The 26,900-nt window shown below is 60.9% G+C and overlaps 1 protein-coding gene across 1 annotated transcript in view; it reads left to right on the top strand.

Annotated features, from left to right (window-relative positions):
* Positions 1-20,342, top strand: part of LOC104309449 (hexokinase-2) — a 37,183-nt gene extending 16,841 nt beyond the window's left edge. The window contains exons 3-18 of the mRNA XM_054175040.1: positions 6,088-6,236; positions 6,982-7,101; positions 10,131-10,226; positions 10,367-10,466; positions 11,173-11,356; positions 12,319-12,474; positions 13,574-13,807; positions 14,144-14,448; positions 14,914-15,062; positions 16,559-16,678; positions 17,011-17,106; positions 17,542-17,641; positions 17,751-17,934; positions 18,201-18,356; positions 18,812-19,045; positions 20,107-20,342. Of these exons, the coding sequence (XP_054031015.1) occupies positions 6,088-6,236; positions 6,982-7,101; positions 10,131-10,226; positions 10,367-10,466; positions 11,173-11,356; positions 12,319-12,474; positions 13,574-13,807; positions 14,144-14,448; positions 14,914-15,062; positions 16,559-16,678; positions 17,011-17,106; positions 17,542-17,641; positions 17,751-17,934; positions 18,201-18,356; positions 18,812-19,045; positions 20,107-20,251 (2,528 nt within the window). The 3' untranslated portion in view covers positions 20,252-20,342. The remainder of the gene's footprint in view (positions 1-6,087; positions 6,237-6,981; positions 7,102-10,130; positions 10,227-10,366; positions 10,467-11,172; positions 11,357-12,318; positions 12,475-13,573; positions 13,808-14,143; positions 14,449-14,913; positions 15,063-16,558; positions 16,679-17,010; positions 17,107-17,541; positions 17,642-17,750; positions 17,935-18,200; positions 18,357-18,811; positions 19,046-20,106) is intronic.
* Positions 20,343-26,900: the final 6,558 nt, after the last annotated feature.

The following is a 26,900-nucleotide window of genomic DNA, read 5'->3' as shown; positions in this document are numbered from 1 at the left end:
TTGGCTGGCACCACCACATGTCCCCCCCAACACTGACACAAGGATGTGCTGCTTCCTCCATGAAGCCCCAGCAGCTGACAGCCATGGCCTGGGGGGCTCAGGAGGATGCTGCAGCAGCCTGGCCTGGAGCAGCAGTGCTGTGGGCAGCAGGAGCAGGGCAGGGACTGTGCCCCTGGGCTGGGCACTGGGGAGGCCACAGCTGGGATCCTGGGCTCAGGGTTGGGCTCTGACTGCCAGAAGGACTTGGAGGGCTGGAGCAGGGCCAGAGAAGGGCAACAGAGCTGGGGAAGGGTCTGGAGAGCAGGGCTGGGGAGGAGCAGCTGAGGCAGCTGGGGGGGTTGAGGCTGGAGCAGAGGAGGCTGAGGGAGAGCTCATTGCTCTCTGCAGCTCCTGAGGGGAGGCTGGAGCCAGGTGGGGGTTGGGCTCTGCTCCCTCACCTCAGGTGATAGAAGGAGAGGCAATGGCCTGGAACTGTGCCAGGGAAGGGTTAGGTTGGAGATGAGGAAACATTTCTTTGCTGCAAAAGTGGTCATGGCCTGGCCCAGGCTGCCCAGGGAGGTGGTGGAGTCCCCAGCCCTGGAGGGGTTCCAGGACCCTGTGGCCATGGCAGCTGGGGCCATGGTTTGGTGTCCATGCTGGGGTTGGGTTGCTGGTTGGGCTGGATGCTCTCAGAGGCTTTTCCAACCCAACCCATTCTCTGGTTCTAAGACTTTGGTGGTCACATCCCTGGAAATGAGGAGGATGAGGCTTTCCAGCACCCTGACCTTGCTGGTGAGCTCAGACCCTGTCCATAACCAGCTCATGGGGCCCAGGGTCTTGAGAGGCTTTAGAGAAAACTCTGAGTCCATGCCCAGAGCCCAGGGCAGGGTAGGGCTGTCAAAGGTCTCTGCAGATGGAGATGGGGTGGGAAACACCAGGGGCTGAGCCTCCTCCTCCTGCACCACCCCTCAGGGCACAGCTCTGGGCTGGCAGCACAGCTGGGGCATGACCCTGCCCATGGTGCTGCAGTGCCCAGGCTCCAAGCCCACCTTGCCCCACGCTTCCCCCTGGCACAGCCCTTTCTGAAGGCACCAAACAGCCACCCTGAGGTGGTTCCTTGGGAGCAACCAGCCCCTGGGCTCTGAGCTCACTGTTTGGTTTGTGGGCTCAGCACCACAGCTGATATCTTATCACCCATGGAGGGAGCACCCAGGGAGGACCAAGTTGTGGTTATCAGCCAGCAGAGGCCATCCCACTGCTGTGTCCCTGCAGCCTGGCAATTTCCCAAGGGACATTTTGCTGCCTTGTTCCTGCTGCAAAGCTGGGAGCCCACCCCTCAGACCTCTCAAGCAGCAGTTGAGCAGCTTCTGAAGGGGGTTTGGTGGTCAGGCTGGATGCTGCCACTGCTTCGTGGTGAGGGACAGTGGACAGCAGGTCAAGAGAGCCATGGAAACCCCAAACCCCAGCATGATGGAATTGGAAGGGAGCTCTGGAGCACCCCCAGCCCAAGCCCTGCTCCAGCAGGGCTCCCACAGCAGCTTGCCCAGGGGCACAGTGCCCAGGGGGGTTGGAAGCTCTCCAGAGGAGACTCCACAACCTCTCTGGGCAGCCTGCTCCAGGCCTCCAGCACCCTCACACCAAACTACTTTCTCCTCCTCTCCAGATGGCATCTCCTGGCTGCCAATCTGTGCCCCTTGCCCCTTGGCCTGGCCCTGGGCACCACTCAGCAGAGCCTGGCCCCAGCCTCCTGCCCCCCACAGCTCCTTCAGCTCTTGCTGAGCATTGCTCAGCTGCCCTCTGGGGCTGCTCTTCTGCAGGCTCTCAGCCCCAGGGCTCTCAGCCTTTGCTGCTGCCAGAGCTGCTCCAGGCCCCTCAGCAGCTTCCCAGCCTGCCCTGGACTCTCCCCAGCACTTCCCAGGCTCTGCAACTGGGGAGCCCAGAGCTGGAGCCAGGAGTGCAGCTGTGGGCTGCCCAGGGCAGGGCAGAGGGCAGCAGAGCCTCCCTTGCCCTGCTGCCCACACTCTCCTCCATGCCCCCCAGGACACCACTGAGGCCTTCTTGGCCCCCAGGGCACACTGCTGGCTCCTGGGCACCTTCTTGTCCCCCAGCCCTCCCAGCTCCTTCTCCTGGAGCTGCTTCCCAGCAGGTTCCCCCTCAGCTGTGCTGCTGCAGGAGGTTGTTGCTCCCCGGGGCAGGACCCTGCCCTTGCCCTGCTTGAACCTCCTGAGGTTCCTCTGCCCCCAGCTCCCTGGATGCCAGCACAGCCTGGCAGGTGCCAGCTGGTTGGGCACAGGCCTGCAGGCCATGCCTGGCAGTGTCTCAGCCAAGATGCCAGCTGTGGGAGGTGTGGGCAGGACAGGAGCAGAGCTCTGTCCCCAGCTCCTTGGCCCTTCCTGGGGCTGTGCTGCTCCTGCCTTCCAGCATCGTCTCCAGGGAGCTGAGCGACCTGGGAATCTCTTGGCTCCAGCATCCTGAGCCCTGGAGCATTTATCACCCCCCTGAGGTGTTTTTCATGCCCTGCTGGCAGTGGAACAGCCTCTGTGCCAAGGCAAGGGGGGCAGGAGGACAGCTTGACCTGTGCTTGGCACATAACATGCTGCCAGCTGTGCCGAGCCTGGCGCTGCCTGCAGCTCTGCCCATCCCTGGCTGGAGCCCCGTGGGAGGCCAGCAGGACAAGAGGAGCTTCACCAGGGCTTCCCCTGCTGCATTCCCAGCACCCAGGCAAGGAGAGGTGCCTGAGCTGTGCCCTGGGGCCGGCAGGCAGCCTGCAGAACCAGCTGGTTCCAACCTGTGAGGGGTCAAGGTGGCATGGGGCGAGGAGAAGAAAGGAATCCTCAGGGTCTGAGTGCCCCTGTGCAGGAGCTGGGGCACCCCAGTGCTCCCCTGCCACCCTCAGCCCTGTGGGCACTGCTCTGGGTAAGCCTTGGCCACGCTGCCTTGCTCAGGGCAGGCTGCAGGCTGCAGGCTGCAGGCTGCTGTCTGGGGCAGGCTGGGGTTTGCTGGCTGCAGGCTAGGAGCACTCTGCTCCGGGGCTCTCGCAGGGGGTGGTGCTGCTCTAGCGACAGGGGAGGCTTGGCCAGGGCCTGGGCAGGGACTTGCTGAGCTTCAGCTCCTGCTGTGAGCACCCCAGGGGCTCCTCAGCCCCGGCCAGGCCTCCTCGGGGCTCTGCCCCTGGGGCCAGAGCAGGGCTGGGACCTCTGTGAGCCAAGAGCTGCCCTGTCCTGCAGCATCCCTGCGGTGAGGGCCTGATCCCTCTGGGGTGATCCACTGACCACCTTAGGGGTGATCCACTGATCCCTCTGGGGTGATCCACTGACCTTTCTGGGGTGATGCACCAACCCCACCCAGACTGGTCCCTTTGGGGTGATCCATTGATGCTCCAAAGGGTGATCCCTCTCTGGGGTGATCCACTGCCTCCCCCAGAGTGATGTGCTGACTCCCCTGGGGTGATCCACCGGATCCCCCTCTGGGGTGACCCACCGACCCCTCCAGGGTGATCCAGTGATGCTGTTAGGGTGATATATTGACCCTTCCAGGGTGATGCACTCACCTCCCTGGGATGCTCCACTGACCCACCAGGGAGATCCACTGACCCCCTAGCGCTGCTCCCCTCTCTGTCCCTCCCTCCCCCCGGCCGTTTGCCGCCGCTCAGGTCCCTCTCATCTTCTCACTTCCTCGCAGCCCCGGAGCAGCTCTGAAAGGACCTTTTCAGCTGCCGAGGGACTTTGTAAAGCCGCTCCCGGCCCCGGGGCCGCCACCATCCGCGGTTCCCTCGCCCCGAGCGCTCGGAGGGTCAGCGCCAGGAAGGCTGCCAGGACAGATGGACGCCCCGCGGGCTTGGCCGGGGGCTGCCTTTTCAGCCGGAGTCAGTGGCGCTGCCGGCCGCCCGCTGCCGCTCGCATACTGATGAGCCGCGGGGTTTGTGTCCACCGGAGCCCCTTTGTGCGAGCCTCGGCGGGCACAATGCGGCCCCCGGGCACCCTAATCTGCCCAGGGAGCCAGCGCAGCACATTCGATGCATTCAGAAATCAAACAGTGCTGATGGAGGCTTTCTCCCGGCCCTCGCCCCGCGCCGCTGGGGGTTCCAGCAGCCGGCCTGGCGCTGGTCCTGCACCCCAGCCCGCGGCCGAGCTGCAGTCCAGGGAGCTGCCCTGTGCCTGGGGTGGCACAGACCGGCGGGAGAGGAACCCTGCTGGGTCTTGGAGGCAGCAGGACCTGGGGCTGCTCTTGTCTGACAGTGATGGAGAAAACTGCTTCCACCTCTGCCCAAACCAAGCTGCTTCCACCCCTGCTCAAACCAAACTGCTTCCACCCCTGCTCAAACCAAACTGCTTCCACCCCTGCCCAAACTGCTCCCACCCCTGTTCAAACCAAGCTGCTTCCACCCCTGCCCAAACTGCTCCCACCCCTGTTCAAACCAAGCTGCTTCCACCTCTGCCCAAACTGCTTCCACCTCTGCTCAAACCAAACTGCTTCCACCCCTGCCCAAACCAAACTGCTTCCACCCCTGCCCAAACTGCTTCCACCCCTGCCCAAACTGCTTCCACCTCTGCCCAAACTGCTTCCACCTCTGCTTAAACCAAACTGCTTCCACCCCTGCTCAAACCAAACTGCTTCCACCCCTGCCCAAACTGCTTCCACCTCTGCTTAAACCAAACTGCTTCCACCTCTGCCCAACCCAAACTGCTTCCACCCCTGCCCAAACTGCTTCCACCCCTGCCCAAACTTCTTCCACCCCTGCTCAAACCAAACTGCTTCCACCCCTGCCCAAACTGCTTCCACCTCTGCCCAAACCAAACTGCTTCCACCCCTGCCCAAACCAAACTGCTTCCACCCCTGCTCAAACCAAACTGCTTCCCCCCCTGCCCAAACTGCTTCAACCCCTGCCCAGAATTTTCTTTCTACCTGTGCCCAGACTGCTTCCTTCCATCCATGCCCAAACTTCTTCCTTCCACCTCTGTCTGCCCAGGGAAGGCAGCAATGAGTCCCTGAAGGTCTTTTGGACCTTTTCCTCTCTGCTTTCCTGCTGCCACCTTTCAGTCTTTCCTTCAGTCAGTTGCCAGGAGTGCAGGGCATTGCTGGAGCAGGGCAGGAGGCTGTCCCAGGCTGCAGCAGCCCAGCCTGAACACCAGGAGTTTTCCCACATATCAAATATGCTCCCAAAGTCCTGAGTTTCTGCTTGGGTGGAGGGTTGGGAGCTTTCCTCCTGCATCAGCAGAGGTCATAGAAGATCACAGAATCACCTGGTTGGAAAAGACCTTAAGGTCATGGAGTCCAACCATAACCTATCATCTCCCTGCACACAGCTGTCAGACCATGACCCTGAGCTCCTCATCCAAACATCCCTTCAGGGATGGGACTCCACCACCTCCCTGGGCAGCCTGTTCCAGGGCCAGAGAACCCTTGCTGGGAAGGAATTTTTCCTAACAGCCAACCTGAACCTCCCTTGGTGCAGCTTGAGGCCAGCTCCTCTTGTCCACTTCTTACCTGGGAGAAGAGCCCACCCCCCACCTGGCTCCAGCCTCCTCTCAGGAGCTGTAGAGAACAATGAGGGTCTCCTCTCCACCTCCTCCTCTCCAGGCTGAACAGCCCCAGGTCCCTCAGCTGCTCCTCTCAGGCCTTGTGTTCAAGACTCCTCACCACCCTAAGGCTTAGGAATGGGCCAGGATGGCTCTGCCAACTTCTTCCTTGTGGAGCATGAGGCTGGAGATCCTCTGCCCTGGAGCACTGGGGTTTGGCCATGGGCTTGGCTGGATGCCACTGGTGGGCTCTATCCTCCTGCACTCCTTACTTAGGGAGTCAGGATGCATCTCAAAGGAGCTGCTTTGATCTCTGTCAGCTATGGGGGTGCCAGGGGTGGAGGAGGAATGGGGGAGGGGGGGAAGGAAATGCACCCAGAGCTCTGATCAAATCAAGTGACAATACAAAGATAGATTAAACAAGGAGAAGAATCCAACCTCCTCACCCTGGTGTCTGGGAGGTGGCTTTGATCTCTGCCTGCTCTGGGGCTGTCTGGGTCAGGCACTGGGGGCCTGGAACCAGAATCTCTCCTTGTGTGTTTAAATCCATCCCCTCTTGTCCTGCCTGTTCTGCTCTGGGCTGTCACAGAGGATGGAGACTTCCTGGCACTGGACCTGGGTGGCACCAACTTCCGTGTGCTGAGGGTGAAGGTCTCAGACAACGGCCTGCAGAAGGTGGAGATGGAGAACCAGATCTATGCCATCCCTGAGGAGCTCATGCGAGGCAGTGGGGTGCAGGTGGGTCCAACCCCTCTCTCCCCCTCCCAACTCCATGCTCCTGGGCTGCAGAAGGCCCTGCCCTGGGGGGGAGCCAACCTTCCTGGGGCAGTTCTGTGCCCGATGGAGCCCCTGAGCTGTGTAATGGGCTAGGAGCATCCTCCTGTCCCTGCCTTTCCCAGCAGGAGCTGGGTAGATCTTTCACAGGACCACAGATCACAGGATGTTAGGGGTTGGAAGGGACCTCCAGAGATCCAGCACAAGTCACACAGGAATGCATCCAGACAGGGCTGGAAAGGCTCCAGAGCAGGAGACTCCACAACCTCTCTGGGCAGCCTGCTCCATGGCTCTGGGACCCTCACAGTGCAGAAGTTCCTCCTCATGGTGAGGTGGAACCTCCTGTGTTGGAGTTTCCATCCATTGCCTCTTGTCCTGTCCCAGAGTGCAGCTAAGCAGAGCCTGTCCCCTCCCTCCTGACCCCCAGCCCTCAGAGATCTATAAACATCATTAAATCCCCTCTCAGTCTGCTCCTCTCCAGTCTAAACAGCCCCAGGGCTCTCAGCCTCTCCTCACAGTGCAGTGCTCCAGTCCCTTGCCTGGACACCAAATCACCTCCTTACCTAGACACCAAATGTGATGGGTGAGGACCAGTAAGGTGTGATGGGGGTGGCAGAGCCCCTGAGGGACCCCTCCAGCAGGCAGGGTGCAGGGGTGTCTCTGATGCACCATCCTGGCTGGTTCCTCACTCTCCTCTTTTGTTTTTCAGCTCTTTGACCACATTGCTGAGTGCTTGGCCAACTTCATGGATAAGCTGAATATCAAAGACAAGAAATTGCCCCTTGGATTCACCTTCTCCTTCCCATGTCACCAGACTAAGCTGGATGAGGTGAGTGAAGGTCTCACCTCCTTGTGAGGCTTGTGGCTGAGCCTAGGAGGCAGTGGGACAGGGGTGGGCCAGCAGCTGTCCCATGCCAATTTAGTTTGTGCTTTTAACTAGGCTTGCTGGGGTTGGGTGGCTTGTGAGGTCCTAGAATGATAGAAGCACAGAGTTGTTCTGTTTGGAAGAGACCTTTCAGAGCACCCAGTCTGACCCTGAACCCAGCACCCCCCAGGGCACCACCACCCCATGGCCCTCAGCACCACAGCTCCATAGCTTTGAAACCCCTCCAGGGACGGGAACTGCACCACTGCCCTGGGCAGCCTGGGACAGGCCTGGACAAACCTTTCCAGGAGGAAATTGTTCCTCATGGCCAACCCAAACCTCCCCTGGGGCACCTTGAGGCCATTTCCTCTTACTTGTTCCTTGGGAGCAGAGCCCAGCCCCCACCTGGCTCCAGCCTCCTCTCAGGAGCTGCAGAGAGCAATGAGCTCTCCATCTGCCTCCTCTGCTCCAGCCTCAACCCCCCCAGCTCCTTCAGCTGCTCCACCCAGCCCTGTTGTCCAGACCCTTCCCCAGCTCTGCTGCCCTTCTCTGGCCCTGCTCCAGCCCCCCATGTCCTTCTGGCAGTGAGTGGCACAAAACTGAACCCAGTGCTCAAGGTGTGGCCTCACCAGAGCCCATCACCAGGGAGTGATCCCTGCCCTGGTGCTGCTGATCAAAGGTGTTGCTGGGAGCCAAGGGACAGGCCCCGGGGCTTGCAGGGCTGCAGGAGATGATGTTTAAGTGCTGGCTGCTCCACTCTGCCCAGATACCTCCACAGAAAACAGCTTTGCCCTTTCTGCAGCTTGAGCTGAAGGAGAATTGCTGCAGTGGGCTGAGCAGCTCCAGGCAGCCCAGGTGTGCTGAGCATCCCGTCCCGTCCCGTCCCGTCCCGTCCCGTCCCGTCCCGTCCCATCCCATCCCATCCCATCCCATCCCGTCCCATCCCTTCCCGTCCCGTCCCATCCCATCCCATCCCATCCCGTCCCATCCCTTCCCGTCCCATCCCGTCCCATCCCATCCCGTCCCGTCCCATCCCATCCCATCCCATCCCATCCCATCCCATCCCATCCCGTCCCGTCCCGTCCCGTCCCGTCCCATCCCATCCCATCCCATCCCGTCCCGTCCCATCCCGTCCCGTCCCATCCCATCCCATCCCATCCCATCCCATCCCGTCCCGTCCCGTCCCGTCCCGTCCCGTCCCATCCCATCCCATCCCATCCCATCCCATCCCATCCCATCCCATCCCGTCCCGTCCCGTCCCATCCCATCCCATCCCATCCCATCCCATCCCGTCCCGTCCCGTCCCGTCCCATCCCATCCCATCCCATCCCATCCCATCCCACCCCGTCCCATCCCATCCCGTCCCATCCCATCCCGTCCCGTCCCGTCCCATCCCGTCCCATCCCATCCCATCCCATCCCATCCCGTCCCGTCCCGTCCCGTCCCGTCCCGTCCCGTCCCGTCCCGTCCCCGTGGCGCAGGGCGCAGGGACCCCGGAGGGAGGTGTTCCCGTGCCCAGCCCGGAGGCGTTCCCGTGCCCAGCCGCTCCGTGCGCCGCCGCTGCCGGCTGCGCTCAGCCTTGCCGCCGGGCGCCGCTGCCCTCGCCGGGAGCCCGGGGCCGTCGCTGCGCGGAGCCTGGCGCAGACACGTGGCCGCTGCCCTGCCACCCACGGCTGGGCTGCGGCGGGGAGGGGGCCCCGGTGCCTTCCTTGCCCTTAGCTCACCCGGGCAGGACGCAAAGCAGGGAGGCTCCATGCGGCGCCGGCGCTGCCGCACGTCCGCTGCGAGCCGCCGGGGCCGGGGCGAGCCAGGCTGCTGTGCCTGAGCGCTCCGCAGGAGTCGTGAAGAAGATGAACGGCAGCCAGGGTTGGGGGCGGAGGGAAAAGCAAACAGAAGCTGCGAGAGGAAGTGGCTGTCCCCTGCCTCAGCTGTGCCATCCCTGAGCATTTGCCTCCTGGTGAGGCTGCACCTCAAATCCTGGGGACAGTTTTGGAGCTCTCACTGCCAGAAGGACTTTGAGGGCTGGAGCAGGGCCAGAGAAAGGCAACAGAGCTGGGGAAGGGTCTGGAGAGCAGGGCTAGGGGTTGAGACTGGAGAAGAGGAGGCTGAGGGAGACCTCCTTGCTCTCCGCAGCTCCTGAGAGGAGGCTGGAGCCAGGTGGGGGTTGGGCTCTGCTCCCCAGTCTCAGGTGATAGGAGAGGAAATGACCTGAAACTGTGCCAGGGGAGGCTCAGGTTGGAGATGAGGAAACATTTCTTTCCTGCAAGAGTGGTCAGGGCCTGGCCCAGGCTGCCCAGGGAGGTGGTGGAGTCCCCAGCCCTGGAGGTGTTCCAGAACCCTGTGGCCATGGCAGCTGGGGTCAGGGATTAGTGGCCATGGTGCTGTTGGGTTGCTGGTTGGGCTGGATGCTCTCAGAAGGCTTTTCCAGCCAAAGCAATTCCATGTTTCTGTCTGGAGCTCTAGGGTTGGAGATTCTGAAGGCAGCTGAGCACTTTCCCTTCCCTGGAGCCTCACTGTGATGTCTCTGCCGTCTGGGGACACACCTGGTGGCTCTGGCCATGGGGGACAAGGAGACACCCTCCCCCCAGCTGACAGGCAGGACTGAAGGAGCTCTCTGGGCTTTGAACAGATTTTGCTTGAGGGCTGCATAGAAGGCAGTCATGGGAATCACTTTCTGCTGGCAGAGCAGCAGGGAGCACTGAGGGATCCTGGCCATAAACCTTATCTGTGCAGGGAGCTGGAAATGGTTGCTGATAGCTTCCACCTCCTGATAGCTTCCAGCTCCTGATAGCTTCCAGCTCCTGATAGCTTCTAGCTCCTGATAGCTTCCAGCTCCTGATAGCTTCCACCTCCTGATAGCTTCTAGCTCCTGATAGCACAGATCAGGGCTGATCAGCAGGCACTCAGCCATGTGCCCAGCTCCAGGAAGCCCTGCAGACACCTGGCTTGGAGGCTCCATCCCCACAGCTTTCCTCTCTGCCCTTTCTCCACAGAGCATCCTGGTGACATGGACCAAGGGGTTCAAGTGCAGCAGTGTGGAGGGCAAAGATGTGGTGTCCCTGCTGCGCAAGTCCATCAAGAAGAGAGGGGTAAGAGGCAGGGCTGGCACCTCCTGGGGTGGTGGGGCAGGGGCATGTGGGTCCCTGGCACTCAAGGCTCTGTAGCTCAGCTCCCCTGTGGAGCAGAGGTGCTTTAGGCTGGGTTGTTGACTCAATCTCCCTCTCCCCAGGACTTTGACATTGACATTGTTGCTGTGGTGAACGACACTGTTGGGACCATGATGACCTGTGGCTATGATGATCACAACTGTGAAGTTGGCCTCATTGTTGGTGAGCTCAGCAAGGGAGTGGGGTGGAAATTGGGGTCCAGGGATGTGGAACTGCTGGAGCAGCTCTAGAGGGAGCCACCAAGATGGTCAGAGGGCTGCAGAACCTCCCCTGTGGGGACAGTCTGGGAGAGTTGGGGCTGTTCAGCCCAGAGAAGAGAAGGCTCCAGGGAGACCTCAGAGCAACCTTCCAGGACCTGAAGGGGCTCCAGGAGAGCTGAGGAGGGACTTTGGACAAGGGCTGGGAGTGCCAGGCTGAGGGACAATGGCTTTGAGCTGGGAGAGGGGAGACTGAGACTGGAGAAGAGGAAGAAATTGTTGAGAGTGAGGGTGGGGAGAGCCTGGCACAGGCTGCCCAGGGAGGCTGTGGCTGCCTCCTGCCTGGGGGTGCTGAAGGCCAGGCTGGATGAGGCCTTGAGCAGGCTGTGCTGGTGGGAGGTGTCCCTGCCCATGGCAGGGGCTTGGAGCTGGATGAGCTTTGAGCTCCCTTCCAACCTAAACCATTCCATGAATCCATGAATCTCCATAAGCTCCAGGAGATCATTTTCCTCCTGGTTTCAGGGTCACTTGGCAGGGGGGGGGGAATCAAACCAGCACTGCCCAGCGCTCGCTGCCCTCCGCCTGCCCTTTCCACGGCGCTTTGGCTGTTGCTGGTGATGGCGAAGAGGGGGGCAGGCAGCATGCTCTCACCACACCCTTGCTTGGCTCAGGGACTGGCACCAATGCCTGCTACATGGAGGAGATGAGGCACATCGACCTGGTGGAGGGGGACGAGGGCCGGATGTGCATCAACATGGAGTGGGGAGCGTTCGGCGACGACGGAGTCCTCAACGACATCCGCACCGAGTTCGACCGCGAGATCGACATGGGCTCGCTCAACCCTGGCAAGCAACTGTGAGCACATCCTTGGCCTCAGCTCAGCCTTGGGCATTGCTCTCTCTCTCTCTCTCTCCATTGTCCATCCTCCCCTTCTGCTGCCCTTGGTGGGACCAAAGAGGTTGTCCAAGTTAATTAGGTCACTGCGTCCTCCAGCAGCGCAAATCAGGGCTGCATCACAAGTGAGGGTTGGAGAGGGTCCAGAGGAGGCCACGGAGATGAGCAGAGGGCTGCAGCTGCTCTGCTATAGGGACAGGCTGAGGGAGCTGGGGCTGTTCAGCCTGGAGAAGGGAAGGCTCCAGGGAGACTTTAGAGCAGCCTTCCAGTACCTACAAGAAGGCTGCAGAGGGACTGTTCCTAAAGGCCTGCAGGGGCAGGACCAGGGGCAATGGTTTGAAATGAGAGCAGAGCAGATTGAGGTTGGATGTGAGGAAGAAGTTCTGCACCAGGAGGCTGCTGGAACACTGCAACAGGTTGCCCAGGCAGTTAGAGGTAGTTGAGGCCCCATTCCTGGAGATACTCAAGGTGAGGCTCAACAAGGCTCTGAGCAACCTGCTGTAGTGGAGGATGTCCCTGCTGACTGCAGCGGGGGGTGGATTGGTTGAGCTTTGGAGGTCCCTTCCAACCCAGGCCATTCTAGGATTCACTTGAAGCAAGGCAAACACCACCACCTAATGCCCACAGCCACGTCCTGCAGAGCTCCCACTCCCCAGATGGCTTCTGGCAAGCCTGGGTGGGATTTGGTGGGGGCTGCCTCTGAGAACTGCCAGCCCTGCAGGCAGCCCTAAGCTCTGCCTGCTGGGTGCTGGTTGTGTCAGCAAGGCTTTGCGTGCTCACTGATGGGATCAGCCTCTCTGGGAGGAGATTACCTACAGCGTGCTGGGGGGCTGGGAGGCTGCCAAGTGTTTTTGAGGTCAACCTGTGGCTGCCTCAGGGCAGGGGCAGCCACAAGCAGGTTGCTGTGCTTGCCCCACGGACAGGTTTGAGAAGATGATCAGCGGGATGTACATGGGCGAGCTGGTCAGGCTCATCCTGGTGAAGATGGCCAAGGAAGGGCTCCTGTTTGGAGGAAGGCTCACCCCAGATCTGCTCACTACTGGCCACTTTGAGACCAGATTCGTCTCTGCCATTGAGAAGTGAGTCGGGGTCTGGCTTGGGGTGGTGGCTTGAAAATTCCACACCCCCCCTCCAACATTAAATCCCCAGCCAAGCCCAGCTGGGAGCAAATGCAGCTGCACTTCCAAGCCATGCAGCTGCACTTCCAAGCCATGCAGCTGCACTTCCAAGCCAAACTACAATCTACAATGAAATACAACCAATAGGTACAAAAGAGACAATATTTACAATGTTTACAGATTAGAAACAGCATAAGAACCGTCGTCCCCATCCCCTCCCCCCCCCCCGGCCAAAACCCAGGGGAGCTAATAGCTTCCCACTCCCTGCCCCTCCTCCTTACCCCCCTGCACACAAAGGGACAAGAGAAAAGAGCAGAGAATTGTTTTGTTAGGGTGCTCGGCCCTCAGCCACAACAAAGAACACAGCCAAGGTCAGCAAAGCCAAGCAGAAGCACGTTAGAGGCTCCCGGAGGGAGGAAGCTGGAAAGAGAGGCAAGTTAGTCTTCATCACTAGCTGATGTGTGTTACCTGTCCCATGGGCTGCTGAGAACTTCTCATTCTTTTCCTTTTCACACCCAGTGGGGATTTGTTTACATCCTACCACTCTCTGTTCCAGATCTGTGGGAAGTTGTGAAGGTAGAGCCCCAAACCACTGCAGTTTGTTCCATGGGGTCCCAGCCCCCCGTTATCCGTGCTGGGCACAAACAGGCTCTGTCCCAGGGCTGTCACTCTTTGGATGGCAGACTCTGGGCTCCCAGGCATCCACCCCGTGGTGGCTTGGAAGTTCCTTCCCCAGCATTCCATTTCCCAGGGCAGCTCAGCTGGAAGCCGATGCAAGCTGTAGTTGCAGGCGAGACTACAAGCCACAACAGAATGCAATGAATTTCAGCTCCCTCTCTCCTCCATGGGGATTGTTCAGCACTACCATTAGCTGACTTTTTACACCCAATAGTGATTTATTTACTTTCCACGACTCCCTGAGCTGTGGAAAACTTTCAAGGCACAGCCTAAAACTACCACACTTGGTTCCTTGGGGTCCCAGCCCCCGGCACAACCAGGCTGGGGCAGAGGGCAAGCGCTGGGTTCCCAGGCAGCCACCCTTCGGTTCCTCGCCCTGCAGGGAGAAGGAAGGGCTGCAGAAAGCCCACGAGATCCTCAGCAAGCTGGGCCTGGAGCCGTCCCACGAGGACTGCGTGGCCACACACCGCATCTGCCAGATCGTCTCCACCCGCTCGGCAAACCTCTGCGGGGCCACCCTGGCGGCCGTGCTGCGCCGCATCAAGGACAACAAAGGCGTGGAGAGGCTGCGCTCCACCGTGGGCGTGGACGGCTCCGTCTACAAGAAGCATCCCCAGTGAGTGCCGGGGCAGGGGGCACGGCCGGGGGAGGGGGCACGGCCGGGGCAGGGGACGGGGCCGGCGGGGGGGCAGGCTGGGGGCCGCTGCACGGACTTGGTCCTGCCGGCGGGGGGTGAAAGCTTGGCACAAGCAGAACGCCCCCAGGCGTTCCCCCTGCATCCTCGAGGGGCCTGCAGTGGTTTAGAAGCCCAGAGGGTCATGGTGCCAGGCTCAGGTCCTCTTTAGGAGACCAGAGTGTGACACCAGCCATGGTGCCAGGCTCAGGTCCTCTCTAGATGCCCAGAGGGTGACACCAGCCATGGTGCCAGGCTCAGGTCCCCTCTCCTCCCCAGCTTTGCCAGACGCCTCCACAAGACGGTGCGGAAGCTGCTGCCGGACTGTGAGATTCGCTTCATCAGGTCTGAGGATGGCAGTGGCAAAGGGGCAGCCATGGTGACAGCTGTGGCCTACAGGCTGGCTGCCCAGCACAAGGCACGGCAGAAGATTCTGGAGCCCCTCAAGCTGAGCCATGAGCAGCTCCTGGAGGTGAAGGGAAGGATGAGGATGGAGATGGAGAAGGGGCTGGGCAAGGAGACACACGAGGAGGCCACTGTGAAAATGCTGCCCACCTACGTCTGTTCCACTCCAGATGGCACAGGTGAGGTACAAGAGGAGTCCACCAGTGTCCTGCATGGGGCAATGAGATGGCATCACCCCTGCCAACCTCTGCCATGCCCACTTCCCTCTGTGGCAGGGGTGGTGCAAAGCTTCTTAACCTCCTGGCAAAGGCAGCTGAGCCTCCAGGACGTTCTGCACTTGGCTGCACACAAAGCCTGCCCTCCACTGTGGTTTCCACCACCACAGGTTTCTCACCACCATTGTCCTGGGTTCAGCTGGTGGCTTGGGTGTGCACCTGCCCCTTGGCTTGGAGCCCTGGGAGCTCCCCGGGTCTGGGGCGAAGCTCTCCATCACCTTCCTGCCTGCAGGCTCTTCTCCACTCCCAGCCAGGGCTTGGTTCCTGGGGCTCTCCCAGGGGGAGAGCAGATCCCCATCAGCTCTGTGCCACATTGAGGATGTCCTAGGCCAGAAGCCTGTCCCCTAATGATGCTCTCCTGGGTTTCAGAGAAAGGAGACTTCCTGGCCCTGGACCTGGGGGGTACCAACTTCCGTGTGCTGCTGGTGCGCGTCCGGAACGGGATGAGGCGCGGAGTGGAGATGCACAACAAGATCTACTCCATTCCAGTGGAGATTATGCAGGGCACAGGAGAGGAGGTGAGGATGGGCAGCTGGAGGGGGAGAAACTGAGGCATCTTCCCTGGGCTGGGAGCAGAAGCAGCAGGCAGCAGTGAGGGCTGACAGCCGGAGCTGGGTGTGCCTTGTTCTGCTCTCCAGGGGTCGAGGCCAGGAATGGAGAGTCATGGAATGGTTTGGGTTGAAGGGACCTTTAAACCTCACCCAGCCCAACCTCCCTGCAGCTGGGGCAGGTTGCTCAGAGCCCCAAACAACCTGACCTGCAATGGTGCCAGCCATGGGGCATCTCCCTCCTCTGGGCACCCTGGGCCAGGCTCTCACCACCCTCGGTGTTAAACGTTTGTCCTTCTCTCCACTCTGACTCTCCCTCTTGGAGTTTCAAACCATCCCCCCTCAGCCTGTCCCAACAGGCCCTGCTCAAAACTCTGTCCCCAGCCCCTTCAAGCAGCAGAAGGCCACCAGAAGGTCTCCCTGGAGCCTTCTCTTCTCCAGGCTGAACTCTCCCAGCCTGGCCTCTCAGCTGAGATGTTCTCCTGCCCTCAGAGCTGAGTCCTGCCCAAAGCTCTGCACTTTGGGATGTGCTTCAGGAAGCCTAAGGCTGGAGCTTGGGTTGGGCTATTCCCACCCATCACTGAACCTCCCCAGGTCCCACACACCCTACAAGGGCAGATAAGCATCACCCCTGGTTCCCAGATAGAGAAACCACAACACAAGCAGTAGGAAACACCTCCAGAGTCTTGTTTGCAGGTGGGAAGAGGTTTGCAAAGCTCTCCAGGCACTGCTTGAGGACTGGGAGTTATTTTAGCAGCCAGGCTCTGGGGATGCCTTGCAGAGGGACCAGATTCCTGTGTCCCCCCTGGGAAGCTCCAGATTCCTGTGTCCCCCCTGGGAAGCTCCAGATTCCTGTGAGCCCCCCTGGGGGGCTGGTCCCACCCCTGCTGGGTGCAGCAGCTGCAGACTGGAGGTGTCACCAATGTGTGACCACACTGCTGGTGGGGAGGAGGATGAAAAAGGAGCTGCTTTGGGCTTTGCTCACCTCACCCAGCACAGCTGAGCAGCATCCTGGGCTGACCAAAGCCCTCTTGGCTTGGGAGTCATCATCAATCATCATCATCATTGATCATCAGTCATCACTGGGGAGGGACTTCTCAGTGTGTCAGGCAGTGATAGGGCTGGTGGGGAATGGAGCAAAGCTAGAAGAGGGGAGGTTCAGATTGGATGTCAGGAAGAAGCTCTTCCCCATGAGGGTGGTGAGAGCCTGGCACAGGTTGCCCAGGGAGGTGGTGGAAGCCTCAGCCCTGGAGGTGTTTGCAGCCAGGCTGGAGGTGGCTGTGAGCAGCCTGCTGTGGTGTGAGGTGTCCCTGCCCATGGCAGGGGGTTGGAACTGGCTGAGCCTTGAGGTCCCTTCCAGCTCTGACAATTCAATGATTCTATTGTTGGAGATCAACATCTCCAGCAGGTCAGGCAGGCTGGCACCCAGCTGATGGTCACTTCTCCTCTTGGCTTTGTGCCCCCAGCTCTTTGACCACATTGTGCACTGCATCTCTGACTTCCTGGAGTACATGGGCATGAAGGGAGTCTCCCTGCCGCTGGGCTTCACCTTCTCCTTCCCTTGCCAGCAGACCAACCTGGATGAGGTGAGCCCAAGCCACCTGGCAGGACATGGCCAGTGCTCAGGGCTGGCTGGGGACTGCCCACACCAGCAGCAATGACTATGGGCTGGGGCAGGCAGAGACCCCAGAGAGGGGCAAGGCAGCACCTTGGAGCTGCTGGGCCCTCTGGGAAGCTCTTTTGCTGCACTAAAGCCAATGCAGATCCCCTGAGTGCTGGACACATCCCAGCTGAGGTGTCCTCCACATACACAGGAGGCTCTGCCCTCCAGGTGCCAGGCGGTGCCCACCCTGAGCTGCTGGCGTGGGGTTGCTGCCCAGCAGCCTGGGTGACTCCCTGTGGGGTGTTTCTACCACAGGGGATCCTCCTGAAGTGGACAAAAGGCTTCAAGGCCACAGGCTGTGAAGGGGAGGATGTGGTGAACCTGCTGAAAGAGGCCATCCACCGGAGAGAGGTGAGTGGGGTCCTGCTGGCTGCCAGCTGCCTTCAGCAGCTTTAATTGGGCTGTAAAGCAAATGAATGTGCTGAGCCCGGGGCTAATGAGTGCCTGAACTTTAACAACCACCTTAGTCATCGCTGAATTTTCAGAGCTTGGAGCTAAGGGCTGGCTTCTGGCCAGAGCAGACTTGTCTCACCACGGCTCCAGGAGACAGCTCTGCCTCATTCCTCAGCGAGGACCACCTGGGGGCCCCCCGTGGGGGCTGCTCCTGGCAGGGCTGTCCCAGCTCCTCTGCAGTTGCCTCTTGAGGTTTGAGCTGTCCGGTGGGGGCTGCAGGAAGGCCACAGGTGCCCGGAGGCCTCAGCAGGCAGGGCCCTTCCCAGCCCTGGGAGCAGGTGCAGCAAGCTGTGCCCTCCAGGACCGACCCATCCAGCCCCATCTCCCTGGCAGGAATTCGACCTGGACGTGGTGGCCGTGGTGAACGACACAGTTGGCACCATGATGACCTGTGGGTACGAAGATCCCCTCTGTGAAGTTGGGCTGATAGTTGGTGAGCGCTCAGACTTCTTCCTTCTGGGCTTCCTCTGCCCGCGGTCCCTCCTCCAGGGAGGGACCTCCACTTCTGCAGCAGCCCCACTGAGAGGTGCTTCTGCCTGCAGGCACAGGCAGCAACGCCTGCTACATGGAGGAGATGAGGAACGTGGAGCTGGTGGAAGGGGACGAGGGCAGGATGTGTGTCAACATGGAGTGGGGAGCCTTCGGGGACAGCGGCTGCCTGGACGACATCCGCACCGAGTTCGACCTGGCCGTGGATGAGCTCTCGCTCAACCCTGGGAAGCAAAGGTCAGTGGTGGCCCTGGGGGCTGGCAGGAGACCTCTGATGCAGTTGGGGGTCCAGGAAGTGTTCAGTGCTGTCCCACCAGCCTCCTGCTGGAGCATCAGGGGGCGGCTGTGCCACACCGATGTGTCGCCTGCCCGCAGGGTGGGGACAGGCTGCAGGGTGTCAGGCCAGGGACTTGTGTCCAAGGCACCTGGCGGAGCTGGGGGTCTCCATCCAGACCCCATGTCCCTTCTTGTCCTGATGTCCAGCCTCGCCCTCTGCTTCCCAGGTATGAGAAGATGATCAGTGGGATGTACCTGGGGGAGATTGTCCGGAACATCCTGATGGACTTCACCAAGCGGGGGCTGCTCTTCCGGGGCCGCATCTCCGAGAGGCTGAAGACCAGAGGCATCTTTGAGACCAAGTTCCTGTCCCAGATAGAAAGGTGAGGGCCCTCAGCACCACCTCTGGCCCATCAGATCAGATCAGAGGGATGGTTTGGAGAAGTGTTCCCAGGGCTTTGGGAGAGGTCCTGAGCACCCAGCCTGGTGGCACAGGGTGGGGTGGTACAGATAAGGCAGCAAAATCCTCCCTGGTTCTGCACGTTGAGAGGCAAGGAAGCTGCCCGGGGCCGGCCACCAGCACCTCTTCCCCACCGGCCCTGGGCACAGAGAGGCCACTTGCTGTCCCAGCTGCCCTGCTCTGAGCTGCTGCCCTTGTCCTGGAACAGCCTCACTGCTGGGGCTGCAACCTCAGGGCTGAGAGCTGAGCTTAGAGAGGGCTTCTCCGGAGCCCCTTCAGGCAGTGCCACCCAAGCCAGGAGCACCCTGCAGGAGGTAGCTGAGCAGGGGGGCAGCTGCCTCGTGCCTAACGCTGCCTCGTCCCCGGTGTCCTCCCCAGCGACTGCCTGGCGCTGCTGCAGGTGCGCTCCATCCTGCAGCACCTGGGGCTGGAGAGCACCTGCGACGACAGCATCATCGTCAAGGAGGTCTGCACGGTGGTGGCTCGCCGGGCGGCGCAGCTCTGCGGGGCTGGCATGGCCGCCGTGGTGGACAAGATCCGGGAGAACCGCGGCCTGGACTTCCTCAAGGTCACCGTGGGCGTGGATGGGACCCTCTACAAGCTGCACCCTCAGTGAGTGGGCTCAGGTCGTCCCCCCTCCAAGGGAGCCTCCCTCCTGCTGGGGGCGGTGCTGCCCAGCTTGGGTGCCAAGTGTGGGAAGCGGGAGAGGGGAGGAGGTGCTCTGGGGTCTGCAGGGTTGCTGGTGGGTGGCTGAGGTGAAGTTCGTCAAGGGGCGGCGAGGACCAGGTGCTCCCTGAAGGATGAGACACCGAGGCAGGTGACACGGCAGGGACCAGCCAGGACCCAGCCCTGTGGCAGCCGAGGCTGAGCCAACCCAGAGGTGGTGACCCAGAGGTGGTGACCCAGAGGTGGTGACCCAGAGGTTGCAAGCAGGAGCCCAGATCCTGAGGGAAAGGCAGGGAGATGAGGCAGGTCTGTCACCCCACGAGCTGGACCAAGGAGGTCCATGGCCCAGCAGACTTTGCCTGAGCTGAAGCTTGGTTCTCCATGGACAGTGTCACTCAGATGAGGACTAAAGGCACAGGGCTGCGCCTAAGCAGGGCTTGGTGGCCCATGGGTGGAATGAGGGCTCTGGAGATCCCCCCAGGGGAGGCTGGTCAGGGCTGTTAGTGCTCTCAGGGCTTGGTGGGGCTAGAGAAGGGGCTGGGTTTGGTCCTCAGTGCAGGGACAGCAGGAACAGTATGCTGTGGAGGAGCCAGGAGTGTGCTGTGCTGTATCCAGGGAGGTTGTGGCTGCCCCCTCCCTGGAGGCCAGGCTGGATGAGCCTTGCATGACCTGGGCTGGTGGAACTGGATGATCTTCCACGTCTCCTCCAACTCAAACCATTGACTCTATGAACCTATGGCTTGAGCTGAGGCATGGGGATGTCTCCTTTCCAAGTGCCTCCCACTGTCCAGCTCTCCTCCCTCCCTCCCTCTCTGCCTCCCTCCTTCTCTGCCTCCCTCTCTCCCTCCCTCCCTCCCTCCCCCTCTCCCTGGAGCACCAGTGGGGTTCCCAGGGGCAGCTCTGTGTCCCGGAGGTGCTCTGCTCCCCGAGGTGCTGTTTCCCAAGGCGCTCTGCTCCCCGAGGTGCCTTCAAGCTTTCTCTCTTCCTTCTCTCCTTGCGCCCCGCAGCTTCTCCACCGTGATGCAGGAGACCGTGAAGCAGCTGTCCCCGAAGTGCGAGGTGACCTTCCTGCAGTCGGAGGACGGCAGCGGCAAGGGCGCGGCGCTGATCACGGCGGTCGCCTGCCGCATCCGGGAGGCCGGGCAGCGGTAGAGAGCAGGAGGTTTGCCACCACCTTGGGTTCCAGCACAACCAGGACCTTTCCCTCCCCGGTTCTCCCTCTCCCCTCCGTACACACACACACACACGCACGCCTGGCCTCCCCTCGCCCGCAGGCGCTTAGCTTTCCTCCTCCTCCCGCGGGCTGGCGGCGCTCGGGGCTGGCCGGCAGCGCTGCGCGGAGCTGCGCGGCAAGCAGGGCGGCAAGCAGGGCTGGAAGCGGCTGCTGGCGCTTCCGAAGTCGGAGCTGGACCCGGGCCGCTCGCAGCCTCCATCCACCACCAGGCGCCGTCCCCCCGCGCCTTCTAACCACTCTCCCCCGAGGGCAGGGCTGGGCTGCCTCAGGCACTGCAGCGGCACTTTACAAGTCCCTGCTCCCCGGGGCTGTCCGTGGGAGCCCTGAGCCTGCCCCTGCTCCCCAGAGCTGTCCGTGGGAGCCCTGAGCCTGCCCCTGCTCCCCAGAGCTGTCCGTGGGAGCCCTGAGCCTGCCCCTGCTCCCCAGAGCTGTCCGTGGGAGCCCTGAGCCTGTCGCTGCTGTAGGAAGCAAACCTCTAACGACTAAGGGCTGAAGACCTCTGTTCCAGTCTCTTCCCCTGCCCGAGGCTGTGTTACTGCCATGAAAGCCATGAGAACTCTTCAAGCACAGGGTGCAGAAGGTCTCCTGGCTCTGCTGCCAGGCTGCACCGCCAGGCACCGCGGAGCTGCTGGGTGCCGGGGGGAGGAGCCTCCCCTCCAACCCCCCCAGCACAGCACAGTGCCTGCAGACGATCTGGGGGCTCAGGGTCGGCTCCCATTTCCCCACCTCTCCCCTGCACCACCTGGGGCCATGGCATGTGTGTGTGTGTGTGTGGCTGTGTTACCCCCTGGAAACCACTAGCTCCCTTCCCTGGTGCACAAGGAGCCACCACCAGCACCACCTCCACCACCAGCACCACCACCACCAGCACCACCTCCGCCAGGGGCCAGCTGTGGCCGGCCGTGGAGCTGCCCGTGGTGGGGTGAGGTTGGTTAGTTTGTTGTCTGTGAAGTAGTTCTGCATCTTCAAAAGCCTTCTAGAGACACCCTGGGGGGCTGCACCTGTGTGTTGCTGTGCCAGGAGGGTCACACCGTGCCCAGGCTGGGGTTAGGGGGTGCAGGGCTTGGCTTGGCCCTCCGCTGCTGCTGGCACGGTGAACCTGAGTTGCTTTGCTTCTCTTGTTGTTATGTTTTGTTTTGTTTTGTTTGTTTTAATTCTACAGTTTCTGGAGGCAGAGAGCCCAGGCTGCTGGGGAGGCTTGCCCCAGGCCTTGGGGCAGCCTGAGTTTGTCACCAGAGCAAAAGGGAAAGGCAGAAGGGCAGAGCCGTGGGGCTGCTGGCATCAGGCCGGCTTTGAGCTCAGGAGAGGCTTTGCTTTGTCCCCTGCCCTGCAGCCTGGCTCTGGAAGGAGCTGCTGCAGCGTGGGGGGAAGGTAACACCAAGCTCTGCAGGGCTCTGTCCCAGCCCCTGGGCTGGCCTGGTCCCACAGATGCTGGGCACTGGCACCCAAATGCTGCCAGGGGCACCGGCAGAGGCAGCCTTGGCTCGCTGGTGAAGTCAGCCGCAGGAGCAGGTGGCACCTCCTGTCCCTTTGGCATCCTCAGGGCTGCCCACAAGTGTTCCCAGGGACATGTGTGCCTGGAGAATCCCCTGGTGTGCCCAGAACACCCCTCTGGGTGCCCAGAGTGTCCCTTTGTGTGCCCATAGTGTCCCTTTGGGCGTCCATAGAGTTCCTTTGGGTGCCCATGATGTCACTTTGGGTGCCCATAGAGTCCCTTTGGGTGCCTATCCCATCCCTCTGCATGCCTGTAGTGTCCCTTTATGTGCCCATAATGTCCCTTTGGGTGCCCATAGTGCCCCTTAGGGCATCCATAGTGTCTCTTTGGGTGCCCATAGTCTCTTTGGGTGCCCATAGTGCCCCTCTGCATGCTCATAGTGCCCCTTTGGGCATCCACAGTGCCCCTTGGGGTGCCCATGGTGTCCCTTTGGGTGCCCATAGTGTCCCTTTGGGTGCCCACAGTGTCCCTTCATGTGCCCATAGTGCCCCTTGGGCATCCATAGAGTTCCTTTGGGTGCCCATAGTGTCCCTCTGCGTGCCCCTAGTGCCCCTTTGAGTGCCCCTTTGGGTACCCCTAGTGCCCCTTGAGCCCCTTTGGGTGCCCATCCTGTCCCCCCTGCATGCCCAGCATCCCTTTACACGAGGCAGTGGGAGGCAGAGCCCAGGATGCCCCAAATGCTGCAGTTCTCTGCCTGGGTGAGCAGAGGTGCACAGCTTGGGGGGGGGGAGGGAGGGGGTCTGGGGGAGGGGGGGTGGGGTTGTTGCTGTAAATATTTAGCAGAAATTAATGGAATTCCAGTGATGTACAAAAAAAGAGAGAGAGAGAGAGGGAGAGAGAGAGAGCTGAACAATGATGGAGAGCTCCCAGGAGCAGCCCTTCAGCTTGGAGGAGAGAGTTGTAGTCTATTTTAATGTCTATTTTTATACTGCTTGGGGGTAACCTCAGTACCCAAAGTCTCTCTTCTGTGTTGGGGGAGGTCAGGTTTTGGAAGCAAAGATTTTGTTGTTGTTGTTTTTGGGGGTTTGTTATTTTAAAGCAAAAGGAAAAAAAAAAGAGACTTCTTTTTTTTTGGGGGGGAGGGAGGGAGAGAGGGAGGGAGGGAGGGAGGGAGGGGGAGATGTGAGATGCTTAGGGAGAGTTTATTTTATTTTTTAATTATTAATTATTATTATTATTATTATTAATTAATTAATGATGATGATGATGATGATGAAGCCTCGAGGCAACGATCAGGAAAAAAAAACAAACCAATCCAATGTGAGAGAACTGCTGGAAGGAGGCTGAGCTGAGGCAGCAGGAGGTGGGCAGGAGATGGCTGGAAGGGGATGCAGGAAGCCTCTAACCTGGTCCCAAGCAGTTGTGGCTGATCCTTTGCTCAGCTTTTGGCCTGCTGAGACAGCCCTGGGCTGGCCTGCTGCAGCCTGCAGGAGGTGGCCCCAGGGCAGCCTGCAGGAGGTGGCCTCGCTGCAACCTACCCAGCTGGCCCCTTCTGGAGCAGGCAGCAGTGAGCTCCAGGGCAGCCTGCAGGAGGTGGCCCCAGGGCAGCCTGCAGGAGGTGGCATTAGTGCAGCTTGCAGGAGGTGGCCTCGCTGCAACCTACCCAGCTGGCCCCTTCTGGAGCAGGCAGCAGTGAGCCCCAGTGCAGCCTGCAGGAGGTGGCCCCACTGCAGCCTACCCAGCTGGCCCCTTCTGGAGCAGGCAGCAGTGAGCTCCAGGGCAGCCTGCAGGAGGTGGCCTCACTGCAGCCTACCCAGCTGGCCCCTTCTGGAGCAGGCAGCAGTGAGCTCCAGCTTCATGCAGCTGCAGTTTTGTAGGGGAGAATGGGGAAAGTTGGGACTGGGGAGCAGCTTTTGCAGCTGGTTCAGGCTCCAGGTCAGCAAATGGTTGGAGCAGGTGACTGAAAGCAGGGGAGGGGAAGGGCAGGGCAGGAGCTGGTGAGCCAGGAGCGAGGTCACTGTGCTCTCCTTGCGGCTCTGCAGGAGCAGGAGGGCTCAGCCCTCAGCTCACAGAGCAGGGTGCTGAGCACCTCTCCTCTCCTGGAGCAGAGCAGGGCAGCCCCCAGCTCACAGGGGGAAGTGCTGAGCACCTCTCCTCTCCTGGAGCAGAGCAGGGCAGCCCCAAGCAGCAGGAGCTGCAGCCTCCGGCCTGGGGCAGCAGCAGCTCCGTGGGGCTGCCCAAGCCAAGGAGCAGGAGCTGAAGCTCAAGGACAGAGAGCTCTAAAGGTTGGGTGAGGTCAGGGAAGGGCTCTGGCTGGGTACCTGCCTGGATCTTCTCCAGGCTCCTGCCATGCTGGAAGGCTTTTTGCTTCCCCTCTGCTGTGACTCAGAGTGAGATGGGGGCTGAGACGCTCCCAGCTCCAGAGCAGTACTGGAGGTGCTCCCAGGGGCCCCAGCTGCCACCCTGGGCCTTGGCCCTGGGTGTCAGGAGGGGCTTTTAGCAGGCACTGGGAGAAGTTTGTGCTCCTGTGGGTCCCAGAGGGGCTGAGCAGCTGAGCTGCTGCTGTACAGTCAGGTTGTAAGCCGAGGGGGGGCTGTGACCCCACAGCAGAGGGTGGCTGTGGGGCTGGGCTGTGAGTGTGGTGCAAATGAAGAAGGGAAGGTTCAATCCTAACTCTTGATATGAAGGGAAGCTCCAATCCTCCTGTGCAGGGCCAGGCAGCTCAGCCTGTGCAGGCTGGCCCTTCCCTGCAGGGAGAAGTGCTGCTGTGTGGATTTTGGGATGGCTTTTGTTTTGCCTTGGTTCTTCCCACGGGGATGCATTTTCTTTGCTCTCCTGCCCCGCTGCTGGCTCCTCCTCTGGCCTCCCCAGCAGGATGGGGGCAGGGCCCTTCCCCCCTTGCCAGCTGGAGGCACCAACCTTGCCTCCCTGACAGCTCCTCCTGGCACAGGGGGCAGGAGCTGATTGTCACCTAGAGATAAATAAAGGTAATAAAAATGTCAAACCAGCAACTGAGTGAACCTGGCAGGAGGAATTTGCCTCTCCCCGGGGGGGAGGCCAAGGCTGTGTCGGCAGAGCATTGAGTTCAGTGACCCAGGGGGGATGAAGAGCTCCCAGAGGGGAGGAGGAGCACTCAGAGGGGATGAGGAACACCCAGAGGGGATGAAGAGCACTCGGGGGGGGGGGGGATGAGGAGCAGCCAGAGGGGAGAAGGAGGACTCAGGGGGGTGATGAGGAACATCCAGAGAGGATGAGGAGCACTCAGGGAGGTGATGAGGAACATCCAGAGAGGATGAGGAGCACTCAGGGGGGTGATGAGGAACATCCAGAGAGGATGAGGAGCACTCAGGGGGGTGATGAGGAACATCCAGAGAGGATGAGGAGCACTCAGGGGGGTGATGAGGAACACCCAGAGAGGATGAGGAGCACTCAGGGGGGTGATGAGGAACACCCAGAGAGGATGAGGAGCACTCAGGGGGGTGATGAGGAACATCCAGAGAGGATGAGGAGCACTCAGGGGGGTGATGAGGAACATCCAGAGAGGATGAGGAGCACTCAGGGGGGATGAAGAGCTTGCAGGGTGGATGGGGAGCACCTAGAGGGGAGGAGGAGCACCCAAAAGGGATGAAGAGCTCACAGGGTGGATGGGGAGCACCCAGAGGGGATGAGGAGCACCCAAGTGTGCAGAGCTCCAGCCAGGAAGCAGCTCAGGGGCACTTTGCCCTGCCCTGGCTTGGTGCCACCACCTTTCACTGCCTGTTATCAGGCAATGCAAACAGCCCTGGGCTATCAGAGATAAGGGGGTGAGAAGGTCCAGCTGAGAGTGACAGAGCTCCCAAGTCCCCCTGCAGCGGTTCCAAGGCAGCAGGGCAGTCAACCAGCACAGCCTTGGTCTCTCCCTTCTCCCCACAACCTCCCCCAGGGAACAAACCTCTGGGGCAGATCCTTCTGCTGGAGACAAGCCCTGGCAGGAGGTCAGGGAGAGGCAATCCCTGCAGGTCATCTGGGGCTCAGATCAGAGCCCAAACTCCTCCTGCCCTCCTTGCCCAGGGTCCAGGCAAAGAAAATGCATCCTCAGGTGGGAGTGGGCTGTGTGTGTGGGGGTTAAATAAAGCCAAAGAGCTGCTGGGCTGCTGGCAGGAGTGAGGGCAGCTGCACCTGGTGTTGTTCTTTGGTGTTTACAATATTTATTTGTAGGACTTGCTGCAAGTCTCTGATAGAGGTGTCCTTATTTTTGTACTTTTCATCCCCTCCCCCCCTGCTGTTGTACTCCTCAGCTCCCCTTTGCCACCATTGCTGCTCCTAGTGACAAATAAAGAGAGAGAAAACCACCCGAAGCCGAGGAGCTCCGCTGCCCCCCGGGCTCCCTGGGGCAAGCTGTGATGTGTTTGGGTTTCTGTGCTCCCCCCTGACTGCTCAGCAAGCCCTCAGCCAGGGCAGCTGGGCCACTGCCCCCTCCCCTCCCAGCCCCCTGGCCAGGGACACAACCAGGAGGGGGAGGGAGGGCACAGAGAATGGGTTGGGAAAGCTCTCTGAGAGCATCCAGCCCGGCAGGGACACCAGACCAGGGCCCAGCGGCCACGGCCACAGGGTCCTGGAGCACCTCCAGGCATGGGGACTCCACCACCTCCCTGGGCAGCCTGGGCCAGGCCCTGACCACTGCTGCAGCAAAGAAGATTTCCCTCATCTCCAACCTGAGCCTCCCCTGGCACAGCTCCAGCTGCTTCCCTCTCCTTCTAGCCCCTGGGAGCAGAGCCCAGCCCCCACCTCCCTGCAGCCTCCTCTCAGGGAGCTGTAGGGAGCCTGCAGCTCTCCCCTCAGCCTCTTCTGGCAGCAAGGATTCCCCCTCCTAGCCAAGCTAAGGTAGGAGCAGGAGAGCCAGAGGGCAAGGGCTGGGGGCATTAAACAAGCCCAAGAAGAGGCTCCTGGAAGATCCTGCTCCACACCACCGCCCCCCAGGCTGCAGGGGGGGGCTTCCCATGGGGGGCTTCCCATGGGGGGCAGGCCAGGATCTGGACCTGAAGGGGAGGTGTGGAGCTCTCAGCACAAAGCAGGAGCCCCCTGCAGCACTTCAACCCTGCCTTCCAAAGCCCCTGGGGGTCTCTGCCACCACACCAAGGCAGCCTGGATTC

The sequence above is a fragment of the Dryobates pubescens genome, chromosome 31 (genome assembly GCF_014839835.1).
Source record: "Dryobates pubescens isolate bDryPub1 chromosome 31, bDryPub1.pri, whole genome shotgun sequence".
NCBI lineage: Eukaryota > Metazoa > Chordata > Aves > Piciformes > Picidae > Dryobates > Dryobates pubescens.
The sequence above is the reverse complement of the archived record's forward strand: the minus strand, read 5'-3'. Positions and strand labels throughout refer to the sequence as shown.